The sequence below is a fragment of the Microtus oregoni genome, unplaced genomic scaffold (assembly GCF_018167655.1).
Source record: "Microtus oregoni isolate MIOR12 unplaced genomic scaffold, Mior012 000003F_ref0000135, whole genome shotgun sequence".
Taxonomy (NCBI): domain Eukaryota; kingdom Metazoa; phylum Chordata; class Mammalia; order Rodentia; family Cricetidae; genus Microtus; species Microtus oregoni.
The window spans coordinates 19,805,792-19,827,229 of NW_024543062.1; the positions used below are offsets into that span (position 1 = coordinate 19,805,792).

The 21,438-nt window shown below is 45.8% G+C and overlaps 1 protein-coding gene across 9 annotated transcripts in view; it reads left to right on the forward strand.

The window, feature by feature from the left end:
* Pitpnm2 (phosphatidylinositol transfer protein membrane associated 2) overlaps positions 1–21,438 on the forward strand; it is a 138,482-nt gene that overhangs the window by 78,225 nt on the left and 38,819 nt on the right. For 8 of the 9 annotated variants that reach the window (XM_041649150.1, XM_041649151.1, XM_041649143.1 and 5 more), the window contains one exon: positions 19,867–20,043. The exons of the other annotated variant lie outside the window; for it this stretch is intronic. In XM_041649150.1, coding sequence (XP_041505084.1) covers positions 19,966–20,043 — 78 coding nt within the window. In that variant the 5' untranslated portion in view covers positions 19,867–19,965. The remainder of the gene's footprint in view (positions 1–19,866; positions 20,044–21,438) is intronic. 9 annotated transcript variants of the gene reach the window in all.

Sequence of the window (21,438 nt, forward strand, 5' to 3'; positions counted from 1 at the left end):
TTTTATATGCAGGCAAAACACTAAAGCACATAAAATAAACTTTTTTAAAAAATATAAAAAAATTTTTTAAGGGAAATATTTTCATCTATGGCTGGAGAGATGATTCCGTGGGTAAATCGGGAGGAGAGCAGAGTGGAGGAAGGAGAGGGGCAAGTTCAGACCTACTGGTCCAGAACAACCTCTGACTTAGAGTTTAGTAATCTCGCGGCAGGTGACAAGTCTAGAGAAATAGACTCTTGTGCCTGGTGTCAAAGATGTTGGTCTCCACTAACTTCTGTAGGAAACAAGCCGCTCTGTGCGGAGAGTGTAGCTCAGTGGGATTGTGCTTGGTTGGATTCTGACACCACAGTAATGCAGGAAACAAAACCAGTAAAAAGGCCAGAGTAGATGAATGCCATCAGCTAGGACCAGCATGAGTGACTGTGGCAGAAACAGGCCCTGGGCGTGCCTCGATGCTGCCGCTGAAGCCCAGCCTGTAAAGCAGCCGCGCTCTGCACAACTCAGTGACCAGTGCAGGGAATAAGAAGCCCTGAGGACGATGGAGCAGATCTGAGAAGGAACCTAACAGAAGTCCTTGCTGGAGAAAGGGTCGATGTGAGAAGCAGACTGCAAAGGCAGCCTGCAGTGACTGCACCGGGGACAAGGATGCATCGAAGAAGAGCCCAGGGAGAGAAGAAAAGAGGAGAGGCAGCCAGAGTCCACGGAAGTGGGAGCTGGCTCTGTAAAGATGGCTGATACTTACTTCCCCAGGGTCCTCAGCTTAGAGGAAGGACCCAGCCCTACCTCTTGAAATGACAAAAAGGGTATGATAAGGGCTTTGCTATGGCTCCTCCCCACTTAATCCCTTCTTCCTGCCTAAGGTTCCTAAAAATCAAGCAGTTGTCAAATGAGGGCAAGGAATTGGGGCTGGGAGCCTGGGGTGGGGTGGGAGCTTTGACCACATTACCCTGCATCTGGCAGGGCCCTTTCCCTGCAATGCCAAACTCAGAGGAGTATTGCTTGTATCATAGCCTGTGGGAACATCCTTTAGAGTTGGCTGGTGCACTGTCTGTGCGACTGCACGCACCCAGCACTCATGCAATCACGGAGTTTTCCAGCTTTGACCAGTAGTTTTTTTTCTTCCTTTGTGTTTTCTTTCCTCTCACTTTTCTTCCCTGGAGATGGATGGGCATCCATCATCAGCTAGAGGGTTTTATGGAACTATGAAAGGAAGCTAATAGCTCTGTAAAGAAGAGCCAGTTACCTGGGAAACTTTCCAGGTATGTTGTGTTCCTGGCAGCTCTGGGAGGCCTGGCAGAAAGGCCACAGCATTCACATTGAGATGGAGCACGATCTAGGTATGAGTGTTCAGATATGTGAATATGCCTGTTCTGCCCTCTTCTAGGGACACTGCCTGGGGTACTTCTTATCCTCCAGGGAGCAAGGGAATGCCCTCAGAGATAGGCATTTGGGCACCATTGTTGATGACCTGTGATTCCCAGGACTCTTGCTGAACTCAAGAGTACAGTTGGTTAGGCCCGGATCACTGACCAGGAACCAAATACTGTACCGTTCTGTTCTGGGATGCTGTATGGCCTCATCAAATGTTAGCTCACCCACCCTTGGCTGCCCTCTTCCTGTCTCGTCCTGATTGGAGTGTTTTGTGTACCTGCCATTACTGGATTTCACTAGGTCCAAGCAGGCCTCTCCCAATCCACCCCATTGGAAGGGAGTCGAGAAACCAACTGCCCCCTCACCATCACTAAAGCCTCCAGCTGCTGTCTGTGTTGTTCGTGCCCCTGCATGCCCCTGGGGAAGCAAGTCTGGCCCCATGAGAAGTCTGAGTCACAGATGCTGTCACCAAACAGGGACATAGCAGGCAGGGAGGCTGCACTATTCTTAGAGTCGCTTACTGTTGCTCTAAGGAACCACTAAGAGAGCAGCTCAGATTAACACTGCCTGTTTAGGAGTGCTGTCTGCCTGGAGAGGGAGCACCGAGCCAGCCGTTTGCCGGGCTGCCTTTCTTAGAGACCTACTAAGTGCTGCCTGGAGCCTGCTGCATAAAGAACGAGCCCCACAGATAGATGCCTTGTTCATTTGCTTCTCTAGCTCCTGGGGCTATAGCAACCGATGAGCCAGCCGAGCTGTGATGGGTAGAGAGGAACCAGGAGTAAAAACAAGTCATTTCAGAGCAGTTCAGGTTCAGACAAGGCTCCAAGAGGGACCAAGTGAAAGCTGGAGCCACACAGAAGAAGGGCAAGAAGAGTGTGCCATGGACATGGGCCAGGATGATGACAAAGAGCAGATGTGCCCAGGCTCGGGGACAGATGGAGACCAGGGTACAACAGCAGCTCAGCGGCAGTGAGAGGGGATTTGTGTGTCCAAGAAAGCAGCAGCCAGGGTGGCAGTGCAGAGGTGGGGTCGTGGCTTGTAAGTGGGCAGGCAGGGCTGGGGCTGCAGGGACTGAGCAAAATCTCACCCACAAGACAGGAAGCCATGGCTGGGTTTGCCTGAGAGCTGGGAAGGGTGGGAAGAAGTCAGGGTCTGGGTTCCTCTTGTTAGGAAACTTTTCACAGCTCTCTCTTGTGGTCCCCAGCAGAACTTTGGATTGTCATTGTAGCAAAATATGCAATTTCAAAGTGCCTTCTGGTCTAGTTCTGTTTAGTTCTGCCGGGCTCTGCGGCTTTATGAACAACCCTACAGTACTAAGCAGAGGTGGTGCATGCATTAACCCTGGCACTGGGGAGGTAGAGGAAGGCGGATCTCTGAGTTCAAGGCTGGCCTGATCTATAGAGTGAGTTCCAGGACAGGCTCTAAAGCTACAGAGAAACCCTGTCTGTGATGGGGGATACAACCGTACAGTGTGAGTCATCGTCACCAGCTACCTCCAGAGGGTCCCACCTTTCAAAGCTGAAGCAAGGGTCCATTGACTACCCCCCGACACACACACACACACACACACACACACACACACTGCCATTCTACTTCCAGTCTCTGTAGATAGAACTGCTCTAGCCAGCACATAGAAATAGAATCATCCATCTTTGGGGACTGGTCTTTTCATTTCATCCATGTCAACAGGGGTTAGTACTTCCACTTGAGAGCTGAATAATATTTCTCATCAGTTTTGATGACATATATGCTACTTGCCTCCCAGCGGCTGGAAGCTTCCTGAGTACTCCTGTTTTGATCCCCAGGATCTCAGTGCCCATCACAGAATCTGGCTCTTGGTGACTGCCTGGATTTGCTAGGGGTATAAAGTTGAGACTGTCAGAGTTGAGTCTTCTTAGATGAGTTTAGGGACTTGTGTTGAGGCTAGCGGGGAAAGACCATGTTTGCCAGGCAGTGGAGCTTTGGTCTCTAGACTGACCTGAGGGAATACATGAGATATCCCCAGGCCTCTGTCTGGGGAATAGAGCTGAGTATAGAGGGTCACGTTTTAGAAAGACTTAGGGCTAGGGTTCTTCCTTTGCTCACTCTTTCAGTTAATTTTAAAGGTTAGCATACAAATGATGGGTCTTGTTGTGGTATTTAGTATAGGCATGTCATTATACTTTATTACCAGTCCTCTCCCACAATTCTCCCTGCCCGTCCTGCCCCCTCCTCACATCGGTCCCCTTCCTCCCCATGCCAGCCTTGGTTTCTAACATAATCAATGTCATTCAGTATATTACAAAAACCCCCAACTAGCCCCTCTCTGATGGAATTTAATTAGAACTCTGCCTCAGCCGGGAGGTGTGCACTCCCTACAAAGTCAACAGAAAGAAAATGAGGCCAATAATCTCTTTAAGTGACATGTCTTTGGGGAAAGCCTTCAAGCCGCTCTGTTCCTTCCTAGCTCGTGCAGATCAGATGGCATCCCCGTTCAGCCTCCAGTAAACATCACTAGCTCTCAATATACACTGTTCAGTTCTGGTGTTCTTGATTCCTTCCTGCCATGGAGACACCCTTGCCTTTTATGCCCGGAAAGATTGTTCTGGAAAAGCATGGGTATAAGAGCATTTATGCATCATACAGTGTTATTATCAGTACTTGAAGAATATGTATACAAATGGAGGCCCATTAAGAAGCTGATGGTTCAGTTCTCAAGCTGCTTTCCTGACTGGGTTCTCACCTCTGAGAGACTGAGTGAGGTCACCTCGGTTATAAACCAGGGCCATTGACACAAAGAGTAGCATTGTTCAGCTATGAAAAGGAATGAAGCCCTCATATGATACAACATGAGCCTTGGACACAAGGCCAAGTGCAAGAAGCCAGACTCAACAGTCCTTGATGATTCCAGGTACAGGATGGGTCCTGAATAACACAAATCCATACAGATAGAAAGCAGATTATTAGTGGAGGCCATGGAGGGGTGGGATGGGCTACGGCAGTGGGGAGAGACTGCTAAGGACTGTAGGTTTCTTTGTGGGCAGAGAAAATACTTTGGAATTAGATAGTGGTGATGGTTGCACAGTTCTGAATATATTAACAACCACCTTAGAGTGTGAACTGCTGGCCATGGGCGGAGCTTCTGACTCAGGGTAGTGGGAGGAGGGATTGCTACAGCCCGAGCGTGGGAAGTGGTCTGTAAATCACGACCTAAGGTTTTCATGATGTGCAGCTCCAGAGTGGGACTGTTGTGTGCGGTCAGTGGGGCTGCAGAGCTCACTTGAGGGTCACAGGTGGTGCCCCAGGAGAGCAGTGTCAGGCACACTGCGTGGTTTCCCTTCCGTTCTCTTCACGGAACTCTGATGAACTGAGGGCACGTGGGAGTTGAAGACTGATACTCTGACTCTTAGCCATGCTGATTGCTCTAAAGTCTGTCTTAGAGAACATTCCCTTGATTGTAATTGAGGAGCACTGAGCAGTTTCTCAGAGTGAAAGGGTTCCAACGCTCCTTATGATGCCCAGAGGCAGCTGGACCTGCACCTGCTAGCCGTGGGGATCGGAGCTGCAGAGTTGTGTGCCTTTGTGGTCCATAAGCAGGAAAGCTTTAAAGGGCAGGGATTGGAACCCCAGCTCCTGGATTCTCCAGACTGAGGTGAGCTCCACAGGGCTGCTTGAAGACCTCACACCCTTGCTGGTTTGGAAGCAGAAAGAAAATTAGAGCTTGCAGCTGGCAGGCCCCTGAATAAGTCAGAGAAGCTGGTGCTGGAATCTTGTGCCCAGAGGACACCAGTGGAGGTTCATTGGTGGCTGTGTTGGCTAAGTGAGTGGGAAAACATTGTTCAGACAGAAATATAGGGTCATGGGTTGAAACCATCCGACTGCAAGTTCCAGGGCCCTGTAGCAGTGCTCTCTGGTCATTAATGCAGCAGTTAATGAAAGGTGCTATCTACTAAGGATCCCCACCCTTAGATACAGGAAGGTCACCGAGGCCCTTGATCTGTGAAGTTTTGGTGGAGTGGGGAGGGTATACCAAAGTGGGTTGGAAAGAGACGTGGGGATAGCAACTATTATTGATCTTCAGAGGGACTTGTTAGCTCAAATATCAGGAATGAGGTTGGACTGAGGAGGTATAGTTAGAGGGACCAGGGATTTTGGCTTTATTTTTGCTATTACAGTGATTGTTCACATTTGACTTCTCATAGAGGTGAGGGCGTCTCCAGCAAATGCCAGGGCTTGGGGAATGCTGCGGGGGAAGACTCCTGAATGACAGGAGGACATGGGACCTGTTGCCTATGTCAGCCTTCAGGTGGGAACAGAGATAGTCCACCTGTTTTCAGGAGAGTGGGTTTGGAGCAGTGGAGTTGCTCCAATTTGATGGAGGGGGTTTGAAGGTATAAAGAAGACATACAAAATCAAAAGTGGGGAGTGTGGAAACTTGCTCAGTGTAGAGGGACCACAGGAGCCCCTGTGGTGTCACAGCCCTCCTGAGTTATCACATGAACCCACAATGGTGAGGTGGCTACTAGTAAAAATCTAGCTGACAGCATCCTAACAGCTCACAGCTCTTGTTGCCAGTCAGGGGGCTGGAGTTACCAGGCTGAGAACTGTGGGCAGGTGATGAGGCACCTTAGGTGCTGTCCCTGGCAGCTTCTGTGTTCCTCCTCTGGTTTTACAGCAGCAGCAGGAGTGGCAGCAGGTGACGCCCCCTAGTGCGTGCCTTTGGTAAAATCCCCTCTGCACTACAAGTGTTAGCCCCATGGGTCCAGGGCAGTCAGGGTTAACCATTCTGACTGGCACCAGTTTCCGTGTGGGCCTGGATGTGGGAATTCCTCAGCCCTTGACAGCAGCGGTGTCCAGCTCTGCTTGTGGGATGTGTCCGAGAGTCTTGTCCCTCCAGGCTCAGCAGCTCTCTTGAACTCAGATGATCTGGCCTGCAGCTTCTCTTCTCTCGGTCTTTCCAGCCTTCCATCCCTCTGCAGGCGCAGCTCTCCATCCCCTCTCTAATTCTTGCCATCTCCCATCTCCCGTGTTCCTGCCCCGACTGCTCCTCTCCTACCACTGTTGCCATTCCTCCTCTGCCTCTGCTGCTTTTTCATGTTAACTCCTGCTCTGCACTACTATACATTGGCAAAAAAAAAAAAAAAAAAAAAAAAAAAAAAGCTTTCATTGAGAAGCCATGTAACAGCAGCGGGGCAGCATGCCTAGGAGATACCCAAAAAGAGCACCCTGCTTTACAGCCAGAGAAGGGATGCTTGGCACTGGTCATACTTGGACCTCACATGCAAGTGAAAGCGTGTATTCTCACCTATCACAGCTGCCTCTTTGGCCCTGTCACACCAGGGGAATGCCCCACTTTGGTTAGATGGAAAGGGTTCACAGAGCCTCGTTATAGCAAAGGACTGCAGGAATTGGAGCAGGCAGCTGTAATCACTGTATAGTTTCCCCCAAGGCACCATGGAGTGTTCAGGGTGCTTGGTCTTTTGGCATATAAGTAATCTGGCTGTAATTTGTCGGTCCTTTGGCTCAAAGCAGCCGGGGCAGCAAGGGAACATCCAACAGCTGCCAGCTAAGAAGTCATGTCCCACCCCGTGTCTTTGCTTATCTATGGTAGAATGGATGCTTACAGCAGGAACTTAGAGAGTTTAGCAGTAAGAGTATATTTGTTTTGTTTTGTTGGTTTTTTGAGACAGGTTTTTTTCCATGTGTATTTCAGGCTGTCCTGGGATTAGCTCTGTAGACCAGGCTGGCCTCCAACTCACAGAGATTCACCTGCCTCTGCCTCCCGAGTGTTGGGGTTAAAGATGTACATCACCACCACCCGGCTCAGTAAGAGCATTTTAAACTAGATTTTAGCAGTGCTGAGTTCCCATCATATCTCATGATCACAGAATTCATGCCTATTTGGGAGTAAAAGATCCCTAGACTCCCACCTGTGCCCCTTAGGAGTTCTGACATTTTGGGACTCCTCAAAAGTTTGAGTTTCCATTAAGGGTTGAGAGAACTGAGGGAGGCTTTAGGATAGCACCTGCAGCCCAATACACTTCTTACAAATGTTCCCCAGACTTCCTTGCCCTGGAGGTGCTCTCATTTCAGGGATCCTCCCTCCTGAAAGCTCATGAACTAGGGACTCTGCCCCTTAAAGGAAGGCCTTTTTCTCAGGCCAGCAGGCTTCCTGAAGCTGGAGGATGCCAGCCTGCTGCTGAAGGAAAGACAAGACTAAGAACAAAGAACTCTACAGCAAGCCCCAGGTTCCCTCTGGGCACAGCCCAGCCTGCAGAGGTATTTTGGCCATGCCCACTATTCAGTGGGAGCACCAGCCCCATAGGCCGGGTGGCAGTGGTTGCTATGAGCACCAGTCTCCAGGAGACTGAGTAGAGTATCAGCTAGTTCCAGGCCCCGGTGTCTGAGACTCAGTGTCATATTCTCACACAAAGGCTTTCTCTGCCCTTGTCATCTTAGTTGAGGCTGCAGCATTGGCAGCCACTCCAGGTAGTGGGAGTAATAAGGACAGGGCTTTCCTAGCCCACTGTTGGCCTTAAGCAGAGTACCACCTTCTCAAGGCTGTTTGGTCCTCAGTACCTGCTGCTTCTCTGATGCCGTCCTAGGAGTGAGACACCACACCTGAAATACCCCGCAGAGATCCACACCACTGTGATACCCCAAAGTGCCTGCTGGGCCATGGAGTCTTGTGACAAGTCCCACGGTGGCTTGGCAGTCACCCCAGAGTGGCACCCCAGGTGCATGGTGGTGGGATTTAGGGCCCTCTGCAGAGCTTCAGGTTGAGTGCATCAGTTCTCAGAGTTTAGGGCTGAGCCCCTCCCTTTATCCTCCACAGTAATGGAGGGCTGTGTGCCACTCAGAAGAGTGGAGGATACTGGAAAAGGGAGGGCATGATGGCTATGTACTCTAGTTTCATCTTCTTGGCCCTAGCCCCTGCCCAGAATGGCTAAACAGCTAGAGGAAGAGAGGCCTGAGCCAGGATCAGCCTCTGAAACCTAGTATGAGCCCGCAACCTCAGTCTCTTCATTACAGAACTGGACCCTCCTTGTCCTTACCTCAGGCACACTTTCCTCAAGAGAGGCCTCGGGGCTGGAGTGTAACTCATTGGTAGATGCCTGCCTGGTATATATGAGACTCAGGATACAATATTTGGTATCAAGAGAGTGAAGGGCAGGACTTAGGGGCTTTGGGGTGATGTGCTTTCTCCTTCTAAGGCTGATGTCATACATCCAGAGAAGCTGTACCTAAGGCAGTCCACATCTAGGGGCTGGTTCACTTCCACCCCTCGGTGGCCCTTTTCTCACCCTTTCATCACTAGCCACAGATGCACAAGTTAGGAGGTTGCTGTTGTGCTCTTTGGCTCCTGCTTGGGAACCAGGGGTTTGGGAAACAGAGAGAAGCAGTAGGATTCCCTGGAATAGGAGACCAAGGGACCAGCTGGTTCTTGCACGTACACACACAAGTGAGTCTCAGGCCCTACCATGTGGTTCCCTGTTTCCCTCTAAGCTGCCAAAGTCCAGGCTCCTACTGACCCTTCTTTAAGCAGCTTCCAGACTTAATACCCAGAACAGAACTGAATTGCGTTTGGATGGGTTCCATCATCTGTGTCTGCTCAGCCTTACTCCTAACTCCCATCTGTGACGTCAAACCCCAGCTAATCCCGGAAAAACAGATTTAAGTTCTGTAAACTTGATTCTCCTGCCTTCCCTCCTTCTCAGGATGTCTCGAGGACCTGCCCTGTGTTCTCCCTTCCCTTGGAGCCTTCCCAAGTAATGCTCCATAAGCTCTCACGCATGCCTTCAGCTGGCAGGGTCTACCTATGGAGTTTGGCTCTGCTCTTCCCTGCAAGACTCATTCATTTGGGAAGATCTTTGGGCTAGTAGCTTAGGAGCCCAGCCAGTTTTCTGCACTATGTGAGAGGCTGGGACTTGATTTCTAGAATGACATCCAGCACACCTCCCTCTGCTTGGTCTCTGACTTGTAAGCAGCTCATACACTGCACTCTGTCTAGGGTTCCACCTGACTGTTTCCATGGTGTCCCTGGATACCACACCAAGTGGTCCCACTCTGACATGCTCTGACCATGTCGGAACATCAAGGACACTGAAGAATTCGGGGATGGACTCCTAGAGTCCTGAAAGCAGGGTCTTAAACTCGAAGGTGTCAGGAAAGGCCTGTTTGAGGTTCCAGAGTAGGCCCTGTCTTGCCTGAATGGTTCTATGAAGGGTGTGTATTGCGGAGATATGCGCATACTGGTCTAGTTTCCACTAAGAGCCTCTGGAGAGCTCCATTTTCCATCTTGTCTCTTGTTGTCCCAGGCCCTGAAAGCCACCCCATGGCCAGCAGGAACTATAATTTTGTCTATGCTGTCATGACTCCAGCAGGAATGAGACAAAGCGAGTCTGTCTCCTGCCCAGGCTGCTGTCATGAGGTTGTTTGAGCTGGGGTTTGACCGAGGTAAGGGCAGAGACATCAGACACAAGTTCTGTTCCTTCTCCACATGGGGTGCTCCCTGGCCTCAGGCTCATCAGGAACAAAACCAGAGGGGCTGTCTGGCCAGATAAAGGCTATAATATTAATCAGCCAGACCAAGAGGAGCCATGTGTGGCTGTCAGGCCAGCCAGCAAAGCACCTGTGACAAGGAATTTCTCCTTAAGGCCTCAGCCCCAAGGTCCAAGTTAGTGGGTTTAGTGTCTGCTACTGGGAGTGGCATCCCACCCAGGGATGGCCATCTGCCTATGACTGGCCTTCTGGATCCCAACAGGCCAGCAGCAATACCAATGGGTTGAGCATTGTGACAGTGGGTTGAGACTTGCTGTGCTATATCACATTTCATCCACAGGACACCCCAAAAGGTGTTCTCACCTCTGTTTGTAGGAGCGAAAACAAAAGGCCAAAACAGCAGGCAGTTGGCTCCAGAGTGAGTCATAGGCAAGAATGGCAGGTGTGGCAATGACCTTCATCTCTGTACCACTGTCCTTCTTTGCCCATTTGCACACGCAGCTCCAACTCTGCTGTTCAACATCAAGTCATGTAGACAAGTACACGTATAAGGTACCCAAATTCTACTGACAGGGCAACCTCCCTCACCAGCATCCAGGAAACGTGCATAGGGACATGCCTATGCCAAAAGTAAGAATGATTTTTTTCCCCAAATTTTAAGGTTTTTTTTTATTGATTTTTATTGAGCTCTACATTTTTCTCTGCTCCCCTCCCTGCCTCTCCCCTCCCCACTTTAGCCCTCTCCCAAGGTCCCCATGTTCCCATTTACTCAGGAGATCTTGTCTTTTTATACTTCCCATGTAGATTAGATCTATGTAAGCGTTTCTTTTCTTTTCTTTTCTTTTTTTTTTGATTTTTCGAGACAGGGTTTCTCCGTAGCTTTTTGGTTCCTGTCCTGGAACTAGCTCTTGTAGACCAGGCTGGCCTCGAACTCACAGAGATCCGCCTGCCTCTGCCTCCCGAGTGCTGGGATTAAAGGCATGCGCCACCACTGCCTGGCTCAATGTAAGTGTTTCTTAGTGTCTTCATTGTTGTCTAAAATCTCTGGGATTGTGGTTTGTAGGCTGGTTTTCTTTGCTTTATGTTTAAAAACCACCTATGAATGAGTACATGTGATAATTGTCTTTCTGTGTCTGGGTTACCTCACTCAAAATAATGTTTTCTAGCTCCATCCATTTGCCTGCACAATTCAAGCTGTCATTATTTTTTTCTGCTGAGTAGTACTCCATTGTGTAAATGTACCACATTTTCTTATCCATTCTTCGGTCAAGGGGCATTTAGGTTGTTTCCAAGTTCTGGCTATGACAAACAAAGTTGCTATGAACATGGTTGAGCACATGTCCTTGTGGCACGATTGAGCATCCTTTGGATATATACCCAATTGGTATTACTGGGTCTTGAGGAAGGTTGTTTCCTAATTTTCTGAGAAATCGCCACACTGACATCCAAAGAGGCTGTACCAGCTTGCTTTCCCACCAGCAATGCAGGAGTGTTCCCTTTCCCCACATCCTCTCCAGCATAAGTTATCATCGGTGTTTTTGATCTTGGCCATTCTTACAGGTGTAAGATGGAATCTCAGAGTTGTTTTGATTTACATTTCTCTGATGACTAAGGATGTTGAGTATTTCCTTAAGAGTCTTTCAGCCATTTTAGATTCCTCTGTTGAGAGTTCTCTGTTTAGGTCTATACTCTATTTTTTAAAATTTTGGTGACCAACTTCTTGAGTTCTTTGTATATTTTGGAGATTAGACCTCTGTCTAATGTGGGGTTAATGAAGATCTTTTCCCATTCTGTAGGCTGTCATTTTGTCTTGTTGACTGTGTCCTTTGCTTTACAGAAGCTTTTCAGTTTCAAGAGGTCCCATTTATTAATTGTTTCTCTAGTGTCTGTGTTGTTGGGGTTATATTTAGGAAATGGTCTTCTGTGCCAATGCGTTCAAGTGTATTTCCCACTTTCTCTTCTATGAGGTTCAGTGTGGCTAGCTTTATGTTGAGATCTTTGATCCATTTAGACTTGAGTTTTGTGCATGGTGATAGATATGGGTCTATTTTCATTCTTCTACATGTTGATATCCAGTTATGCCAGCACCATTTGTTAAATATGCTTTCTTTTTTCCATTTGATAATTTTTTGCTTCTTTGTCAAAAATCAGGTGTTCGAAGATGTGTGGATTGATATCCGGGTCTTCTATTCGGTTCCATTGGTCCTCCTGTATGTTTTTATGTCAATACCAGACTGTTTTCAGTACTTTAGCTCTGTAGTAGAGTTTTAAGTCAGGGATTGTGATGGCTCCAGAAGTTCTTTTATTGTACAGGATTGTTTTGGCTATCCTGGGTTTTTTCTTTTCCATATGAAGTTGAGTACTCTTCTTTTGAAATCTGTGGAGAATTTTGCTGGGGGATTTTGCTGGGCATTGCGTTGAATCTGTAGATTGCTTGGGGTTTTTTGAGCTAAAAATCAGATCTGGGGTATGACCCAGTAGCAGAGCAGCTGCCTGGCATGTGCAGTCCGAGTCTGATCCCTAGCACATTATCAGCTTTGTGTTAGCATACATGTGACCTCACATATTTAAGATATACTTGACTTTAGCCAAAGACACATCTGTATTATTCAGGATTCTCTAGAGGAACAGAACCGATAGAGTGAATCTATTTATATTAAAAAGGAATTTTTTTGAGTAGCTTACAGACTGTGGTTCAGCTATTCCAACAATGACTGCCTCCCAAGGGAAAAACCAAGAATCCGGTAGTTGTTCAGGCCTCGAGGATAGTTGTCTCAGCTGGTCTTCAGTTTTCACCAGGATCCCAAAGAAATAGATAGACTCTAATGCCAGTGAAGAGATGCAGTGGGATAGATGCACTTGCCAGCAAGGCTGCGGAGAGCAAGAAGGCAGAAGAAAAAAGCTTCCTTCTTCCATGTCCTTTTATGTGGGCTACCACCAGAAGGAGTGACCCATATTTAGGATGTAATTTTCTGACCTCAAATAACCCAGATTTAGGGTGAGTCTTCCCACCTCAGATGATCCGATCAAGAAAGTCCAACAGGGGTCTACCACACTGCTTGAGCTTTAGCTGATTCAGGTTGACAGCCACAACTAGATATCACATTATTTGAATATATCTAAAAAAATGGGGAAGAATTGCTAAACTTCAGAAAGATGTTTTCTTCATTTTATTAACAGTCCTCAGAAGATTAAAGGAAAAAGGCTTTTTAAAAATAGCTTTTTTGAGATGCAGTTCAAACACCCATTCCATTAATGCATTTAACATTGCTAGTCAGTGTTCTCAGCATATAATATTTTGAACTTGTAGCTTATGATAGAGGGCATGTAACAGAAAAGTTTCATTTTAAAGGGTTGAGCTATAGCTCTGTGGCATGTAGCACGAAGAATAAACACCGAGAGACAGATATTGGGGTTCATTCAAGCTGAAGATCAGAAGAGCAAAGCAGCCACATCAAGACCTTACCTCTACCAAGACTCAGACAAATATAGGCAGATCTGGCAATGCTCTCCACCAACTTCAGACTCCACGTTGCACTCAGTTACTGTCTCTTTTTCTTTGTATGCCTCTCTCCATCCACCCATATCACTCCTGTCTCCACCTCCCTAGTGCTGGGATTAACGGCGTGGGATCCCAAGTACTTGGATCACCTTTGTGTGAGCTCTGTTTCTCTTTTAGACAGATTCAGTCTTGTATAGCCCAGAGTGGCCTTGAACTCACAGAGAACCTTCCGCCTCTGTTTCCCACATCCTGGGATTAAAGGTGTGTGCTGTCACTCCCTGGCCTATCTTGCTGCTTTGCCACTACATTTCCCCGCCTTTTTTTTTTTTGTCTAAAATAAAAAAGGCTATAGGAAATATAAGAAAAACTATATATAATAAGTGCAATAACTATATTCAATATATACTGGCAATAAATACATCAACAATGTCTATCTAGTACATTTGCATTTGACAAATTCAGAGAAAATACACCATATCCATCCTATCTTTGTGAGTCCAAAGTCTTTCTATCATAACTTGCTTCCTACATCTGGTAAACAAGGAAAACTATAACTATCTAGTCTTTAACTCCCTCAGAGACACAAGAAGAAAAATATTATTAACTGAGTAAGCAGGAAGTGCAAGTAAGTGACTTTCAAAACATGTGAGAAATGACAGAAACAGCTGGCTGCCTGGACAGTCACCCAAAAATTCCTTTGCAATGTTGGGACATCCATCTTTGGCCTACAGGCCTAGAATATCTGACAGACTTTTCTGTGAAGCAGGATATTCTGAAGGGCTGTCTCTCCTTGTCTTGACAATGTTTGACAGTCACTTTCTTTTGTGTCCTGCTTGTCCAATTAGGACAGCATACTGTCAGCATTTTCTTGCCCAGTGACTTACTTTTTCCACAAAGAAAGCAAACTCCATGTAGAGTTTCTTCGATGTCCATCATCTTCTCTAAAGTAGATTGTTGCTGCCAGGGGTAGACAGGTCTTATTGTCATAAAAAAAAAAAAAAGAAAAGAACCTTTGTTATTAAACTATCTTAAATGCATATTCTGTAGATCCCTGAAGTGTCTGAAGATGACCTAATGTGACTACAAGTTTAATTATACTAGGTGACTAACTACTAACTTGCATTTCCTTATTATCCTAAACAGTTGGTAATAATAATTTTCAAGGAGTAGAAATTTGCATTACATTGTTAAATGAGTTGTATAGGTACAATACCGTGAGCAAGAGTAGAAATGTAAGTACAGTATGTTCTAACATAATTAATCTCAAATTTGTATCAGTACACAAAATTGGTATACAATATACAAAATCCAATCCAATATAAAACATTTAAAACTAGTGGTTGCTTTTTAAAAGTAGATTCATCTGTGAGTTCGAGGCCAGCCTGGTCTACAAGAGCTAGGTCCAGGCAAGTTAGGACACAGAGAAACCCTGTCTTTAAAAAAAAAAAACAATAAATAAATAAATAATAGTAAATTTAACAATCTGCCTTTCATCTTATCTATATCCTCCCTTATTTCTTTTCAGAGTAGATTCAATAATCCACCATTTTGGCCGGGCGACGGTGGCGCACGCCTTTAATCCCAGCACTTGGGAGGCAGAGGCAGGCGGAGCTCTGTGAATTCAAGACCAGCCTGGTCTACAGAGCTAGTTCCAGGACAGGCTCCAAAGCCACAGAGAAACCCTGTCTCGAAAAACCAAAAAAAAAAAAAAAAAAAAAAAAAATCCACCATTTTATTCTATCATATCTGTATCCCCCCCTTTTTTCTTTTCAAAACAAGAACTCTGAATCTGTTCTCCTTCGTTCAACTTTTCTCCTGGCCTTAACCGATAACTACTAACTTGTAATCAATCCCCATAAACAATGACAAATATCCATAACTCATTGAACAACCAAAAACCACCCACCCTACCTCTTGGGAATGTGGGTGTCGTATTCTTAAATCTACTTCCTGCTGTCTGGGGGCAATGGTATCTGTAGAGGATCCTGAAAAGAAAAATTTGGGTCAATTGTCAAGTCTTGGGAGAGGTAGCTGTATCATTTGCTGTCCAGTCTCTACATAATGGGAAAGTGCAGGCTTGTCTCAAGTCCTGGCTAGAGCTGTTTTTCAGCTGAGTGGTGTTATCATAGTCCTGGAGGAATTGTCATTGTGGGGCTCCGTCCTCCTCATGGAGACTTCAAAGGTTGCTGTTAGGCGTGCTCATGGTTCACTGCAGAAAACTGATAGAAACTCAAACCTGAAATCATGAACAGGAAGGCAGATAAAACCTTTATCTAGAATTAGTTACTACTCTATATGACCATTAATATCATGACAAAAAAAGTAGAATATATATATGTGTTAATCTTATAAAACTTATAACTTAAGAAAAGCTGTTAAAGAGTCAATATAAAACCAAAGGATTATGAGATTAGTAGTAATAAAATAGTCCTTAAATATTTTTTTTCTTCTGTCCCATATCAAGTGGTTCTTCTGACATGAGACAGAGATTTTAGATTTCACTTTATTAAGCATTCTTGGGTTTAGAGAAGGAGAGAGCCACATGCCTACTCCAAAGCCAGCTTTAATCTTTAATTGGACTGGGACTACAAAAAGACCATTTGCATTATATGTCTGTAGAGAACAGCAGAAACAAGCATTTGGGAAAATTTATCTAATTTTATCCTGTCGGAATTGTGATATATCAATAGGCCAATTTACTCTTTTTCTTCAGACATTTTTTTGTGGATAATTTGTCCCTTTTCTTCAGATGTCTCATTTGTCCAGTGGTCTTCAGATTCCTTAGCTGGATACCTTTATTCCTGAAAAGACAGAAACAAAACCCTTCCCCATCTCTAATTTTGGAGAGGTTCTCTTTTGGCAAGTTATATTGATCAATTGAAAACCACTTGTTACTTTTATAGGTTAGTTTATATTACATGGCCATACTGTTTGATGAACTAACGTCTCTTCTAGTTAAGAGGCATCTGTCTTAACTAGGTGGTGCACACCTTTAATCCCAGCAGTCGGGAAGCAGAGGCAGGTGGATCTCTGTGAGATCGAGGCCAGCCAGGTCTACAAGTACTAGTTTTTAAGACAGGTTCCAAAGCTACAGAGAAACCCTGTCTCTAAACGCCGCCCCCCTCAAAAAAGTAAAAAAGATGTGTCTCTTGTTCAAATCAAATCTTTCAATTTTGATGATATCCATAGCTTTTCTTCTCCTGTGGAAACAAAAGCAAAATCCCTTCCCTAACATAACGCATGTCCTGGTTTCCATTCTGAGGTCAGTACATCTTTAAAGTTTATTAACTGATTTAATTCTGTAGTTTTTTTTCTACTATCCGGTGTCTCTCCATGGCTGTTGTTCCTTTCTCATTGGCGTTTAGAAAATTCAAAGTTAATAAAGCATTATGTAATCTATTTCTGGGAGTATTTATTATCCCTTTCTGTTTATTTAACATAGCCTTTAGAGTTCGATTTGATCTTTATATAACTGCCTGGCCTGTAAGATTTTGTGGTATACCTGTAATATGCTTTGTATTATAATAAACAAAAAACTGTTTCATTTTTTAGAGACATATGCTGAAGCATTATCTGTCTTTATTTGTGCAGGTATACCTGTGATGGTCATAACTTCTAGCAAATGTGTGATTACTGAATCAGCCTTTTCCAAACTCAAAGCAGTTGCCCATAGATTTCAGGACTCACCTTTGGTCATCCGGCATGCGTCATTATGCAGCAAGTGCCTTTGCCCACTGAGCAACCTTGACCATCCAAAGTGGTCCTTTTGTTACAACTCATGCACACAGAGTCCACAGCTTGTATTCTTTTTGAAGATTTATTTTCATAATTTGTGTGTGTGTGTGTGTGTGTGTGTATTCATGCATGCACAAAAGTACAGATGCTCACAGAAGCTATAAGACTCCCAAAGCTGGAGTTAAGCTGTGAGCTCTCTGACACAGGTACTAGGAAACAACCTCAGGTCCTCTGTAAGAGAATCAAGTGTTGTTAACCACTGAACTCTTGGTTGTCTATCCTGTAGGCATATGTATGATGAATATATGATGGCATACGCACCACATCATATGAAGCAGTTTACCTAGCCTAAAAAAAAGTCTGTATTTGACTCTTCGTCCCACACTAATTTCTCTATGTAATGAACCAACTTCTGTACTGTGAAAGTTGAGGCAGTTACGTTTCTACCTTCATTCTTCCACTCCCAGTTTTCGTTAATTACATTATTGTTTGTATACATTGTTGATGTTACATATGTTACTTCAGTAACTATAATTGCCAAAGTTTCAAAGTTACTTTGTTTACATCATGATTTTGCATGGATGAATTTACAATTTTAACTTTTGATTTGTTGGGTTTTAATACCAGATAACATTTTAAAAGAAGTTATCCGTGTCTAAGCCTCCAAATTCAATATTTCAGAGTATTTGCTGATCACACCTAAATGACTGTTTAGCTGGGTATGAGGTTCCGATTCCTAAGTTCTGCCTCTTAAAGCTCTGCAGATATTACTGCACAAGCTTCTAAAACTGTGTTATGAAGTCTGATTCTCTCCAATCCTTCTCTCTGCACCTCCTACTTATACTTCTTTTTACCTATCCTTTAAAGTCAGTGAATTTTTCAGAATAAGTTTTACTATTATTTGTAGCATCAGTTTTTTTCACTAGCAGATAGAATGTAAGCTAATCTGTAGGGTTAGGCCTTAGTTTATAATTCATTTATTATCTTGTTACATTTAAGAAACCTTAGAGGCTCTGGAGAAGACTCAGAGGGTAAAGCGCTTGCTGCGCAAGCATGAGGACCTGCATTCAGATCCCAGCACCCACATAAAGGCCAGATCTAACTGCGTGCAACTGTATTTCAGTTTTGGTGAAGTGGGGAGAGACAAGGAGATCCTGAGGGGTCACCCTTCAGTCACTACCATCAAAATAGTGAGCTCCAGGTTCAATGAGATACACTGTCTCAAATACTAGAGGAAGGTAACAGAGGAAGACACCTGACATTGACCTCAGGCTCCATGTGTGCACACATACACATAAACAATTTAACTGCTTATGAAGAAAGTTTTTGTGATCTATTTCAGTGCATAGGTCCCCTGTTATTATCTTATTTTACTCCAGGTGTACTCCAGTTACATGTGTGTTCGCGTTTCTGTTGCTTCCATAGCTGCATTCTTGCCTTATTCTCCAGTTGACTTTGTGTGAGTTCCTCTACTCCTCCCACACTTCTCACTGTTCATGTTGTGTTTTGCCTATCCATGATTTCATGTACCTCTTTTTTTTCTTTTTCGAGACAGGGTTTCTCTGTAGCTTTGGTGCTTGTCCTGGAACTAGCTCTTGTAGACCAGGCTGGCCTCGAACTCCCAGAGATCCACCTGCCTCTGCCTTCAGAGTGCTGGGATTAAAGGCGTGCACCACCACCGCCCAGCTTTCATGTACCTCTTTTAAAAACATGAGCCATATTTTTTCTTTCCTATTCCCCTGATCTCAACTAGCTTACTTTTCATCTCTCTTTATTGTTGAGAAGTCCCACTGAGTCTCATAGGCTCTCTTAAGTAGCACATATACTAAGTTTCTTTGTTTCTTTTTTGCCTTCCCTCATAGCCCTTGTCCCAGGAGCCTCACAGCCAGGATACAGTGTTAAGTTCTGCAGTTAAATCCCACAGGGAATGACAAACTGTGGTCTCCTGTTCTCTCTGTTGCTGTTGGTCACTGTACACTTGGTGGGAACAGTGCTGAGGTATTTGTCCCCTCCTACTGTCTAAGCCTCTGGTGGCCTACCTGCTTGCCTCTGTAGTTCCTTGCAGACAGAACACAGTCCCTGTACTTCACACAGCCTCAGATGGAGGTGCAGCCTTGGCCTCCATTGTCTGACAGTCCTCGGAATGCTCTGTGGCTAAGCTTTGCTCCTGGTTTCTGGGAGCCACCCAGAAGCCTCTGCCTTCGTGTCAGTACTGTGTCTCTGTCCTGGAGTTGCAATGTGGAAGGGTGGACACTCTCTGCATGGTAACAGCTCACCTGGGAGCTTGTCTTCGGAGAGAATGTCCTTATGTACTTGTTTTAGATGTATATTCACAGAGCCTCTGAAAGCCAAGAGACTAGTGATGTCTGTAGGCTCCAAGATTTCATCCGGGGACATCTTTGAGGGGCTGAGACCCTGAAGGAATATGCTTTGTCTAGCCTGCAGATTCTGCTGTGACCCTAGACATAAAACCTGCAGCCCCTCCTGAACAGTAGTGAACCTCTAAGGAACAGGGAGCAGGCTAACCCTTTACTTCTGGAGACTGTTGATGAGAGAGTTCACTAGCCTCTCATTTAGTCCTTCTAAAAGCTCTTGAAGATTAGCAAACAGGGAAGAGTGGGCCAGAGAAGCTAGGAATTCACTCCAGGTCACTGTTGGCTTGAGAGGGTTGAGATGAGAATTCTAGCCTCAGGTCTAGACTTCGACTTTCCTGTTAGCATGCCCACCAGACATTGCGGGAAGTGACTCTCCTGTCCTGTCTCTCTCTGTCTCTCAAGGGTCCTCAGTGAATTCTGCCATGTTTATTTAAAGAATCTTGCCTAGGAAGTCCCCACAAGCACGCAATTCCCTGCCGCTGGGAAGGTGTGGATTCCAAGATGATCATAAAGGAATACCGGATTCCCCTGCCAATGACTGTGGAGGAATACCGCATCGCCCAGCTATATATGATACAGGTGAGTCCGGAGAGGTGGCTGGACCAGGTTAAGTTGGATGGATTCCAGTGTATACTAGTGGGTACTGTCCATGTCTGTGAAGTGCTGCATCTTGGCATACTGGGTTCTCGTGGGATCAGAGTGTCTTGCCACCACTATACTCCCACTCCCATACGAATATCCGCTTTGCATTACCATCCATCACCTTGCATCCGCTCTTATTTCAGGTCTCAGCCCAGGCTGCTGTCACAAATTACCCTGCCCTTTGGCTTAAGCACCAGGGACTATTCCTTGCTGCTTTGAAGGCCGCTTCCTAGATCAAGGATGGCCAGGGCAAGATTTTGATGGGAAATGTCTTCCTGAGTTTCACATGTACACACATTGGGGTGGGCACATGACAGTAGTCTTTCTTCTACTAATAAGTATATTATCCCAGTCTCTTGACCCCAAATAAATCTAAGTAATTCCCAGATGCCTCCATAGATTATCACACTGGGAGTTGGAGCTTCGTTGTAGGGACCAGAGGAGACCCGTTTGGTCCCAACATCTCATTTAAAATGGGGCATGTGAGGCAGGGGAGACTAATAAGTTGTGCAGGAGCACACAGCTTGGCTTCTGATTTCTGGCTCCCAGGGTCTGATGGGAGAATGGGATGTATCATGTCCACTCCAGGAAACACCCTGGACTCTCCTCAGTGTCTGAGCAGATGAGAACACAGACCCCAATCTCTATGTTCATTTCAGATCCTTCTAGCCCAGATGTCAGACCTGCCCACTTCCCACACTGCTGGATACTGACTGAGTCCTTGCTCTGCAGAGCTTTCCACCCTAGCTCTGCAGCTACCCTTCTCCCTCACCAACCCTGCAGTTCTTCCTCCATGCCAAGGGTCCAGAGCTTCTACCTTGATTATAAGCTGTCTCTTGGCTTGGCTCTGGCTTTTCTGGATAAAATGAAGTCTCTTGTTCCTGTTACCCACTGGGCCCTGTATCTGACAGGCTTCATTGCATCACCCTGAACCCTCAGTATAGAGGGCTGGCAGCAGGGAATAGCCCTCAGGGCTTCCACCTCCAACCTTGTTTGTTTGTTTTTATTTTTCAAGACAGGATTTCTCTGTGTAACAGCCCTGGCTTGCTAGGCTGTAGACCAGGATGGCCTCAAACTTACAGATATCTGCCTGCCTCTGCCTCCCGATTAAAGGTATACACCTCCATGCCCGGCTTCTCCCACCAGGTTTCTGAGGGGCTTGCACCTTCCGCCCAGAGGCTCAGTACCTGTCTAAGAGGAGCTTGAAACCACTAGAGTTTAGCCAGCTCCCACAGGAGTGCTTTGGCTGGGAAAGAGCAGGAAGTGCCCCCAGCCTCTCCAGGGGACTGTTTGCTCTGAGCTGCTTCAGAAGCGCCACTCAATTCCCTCTTG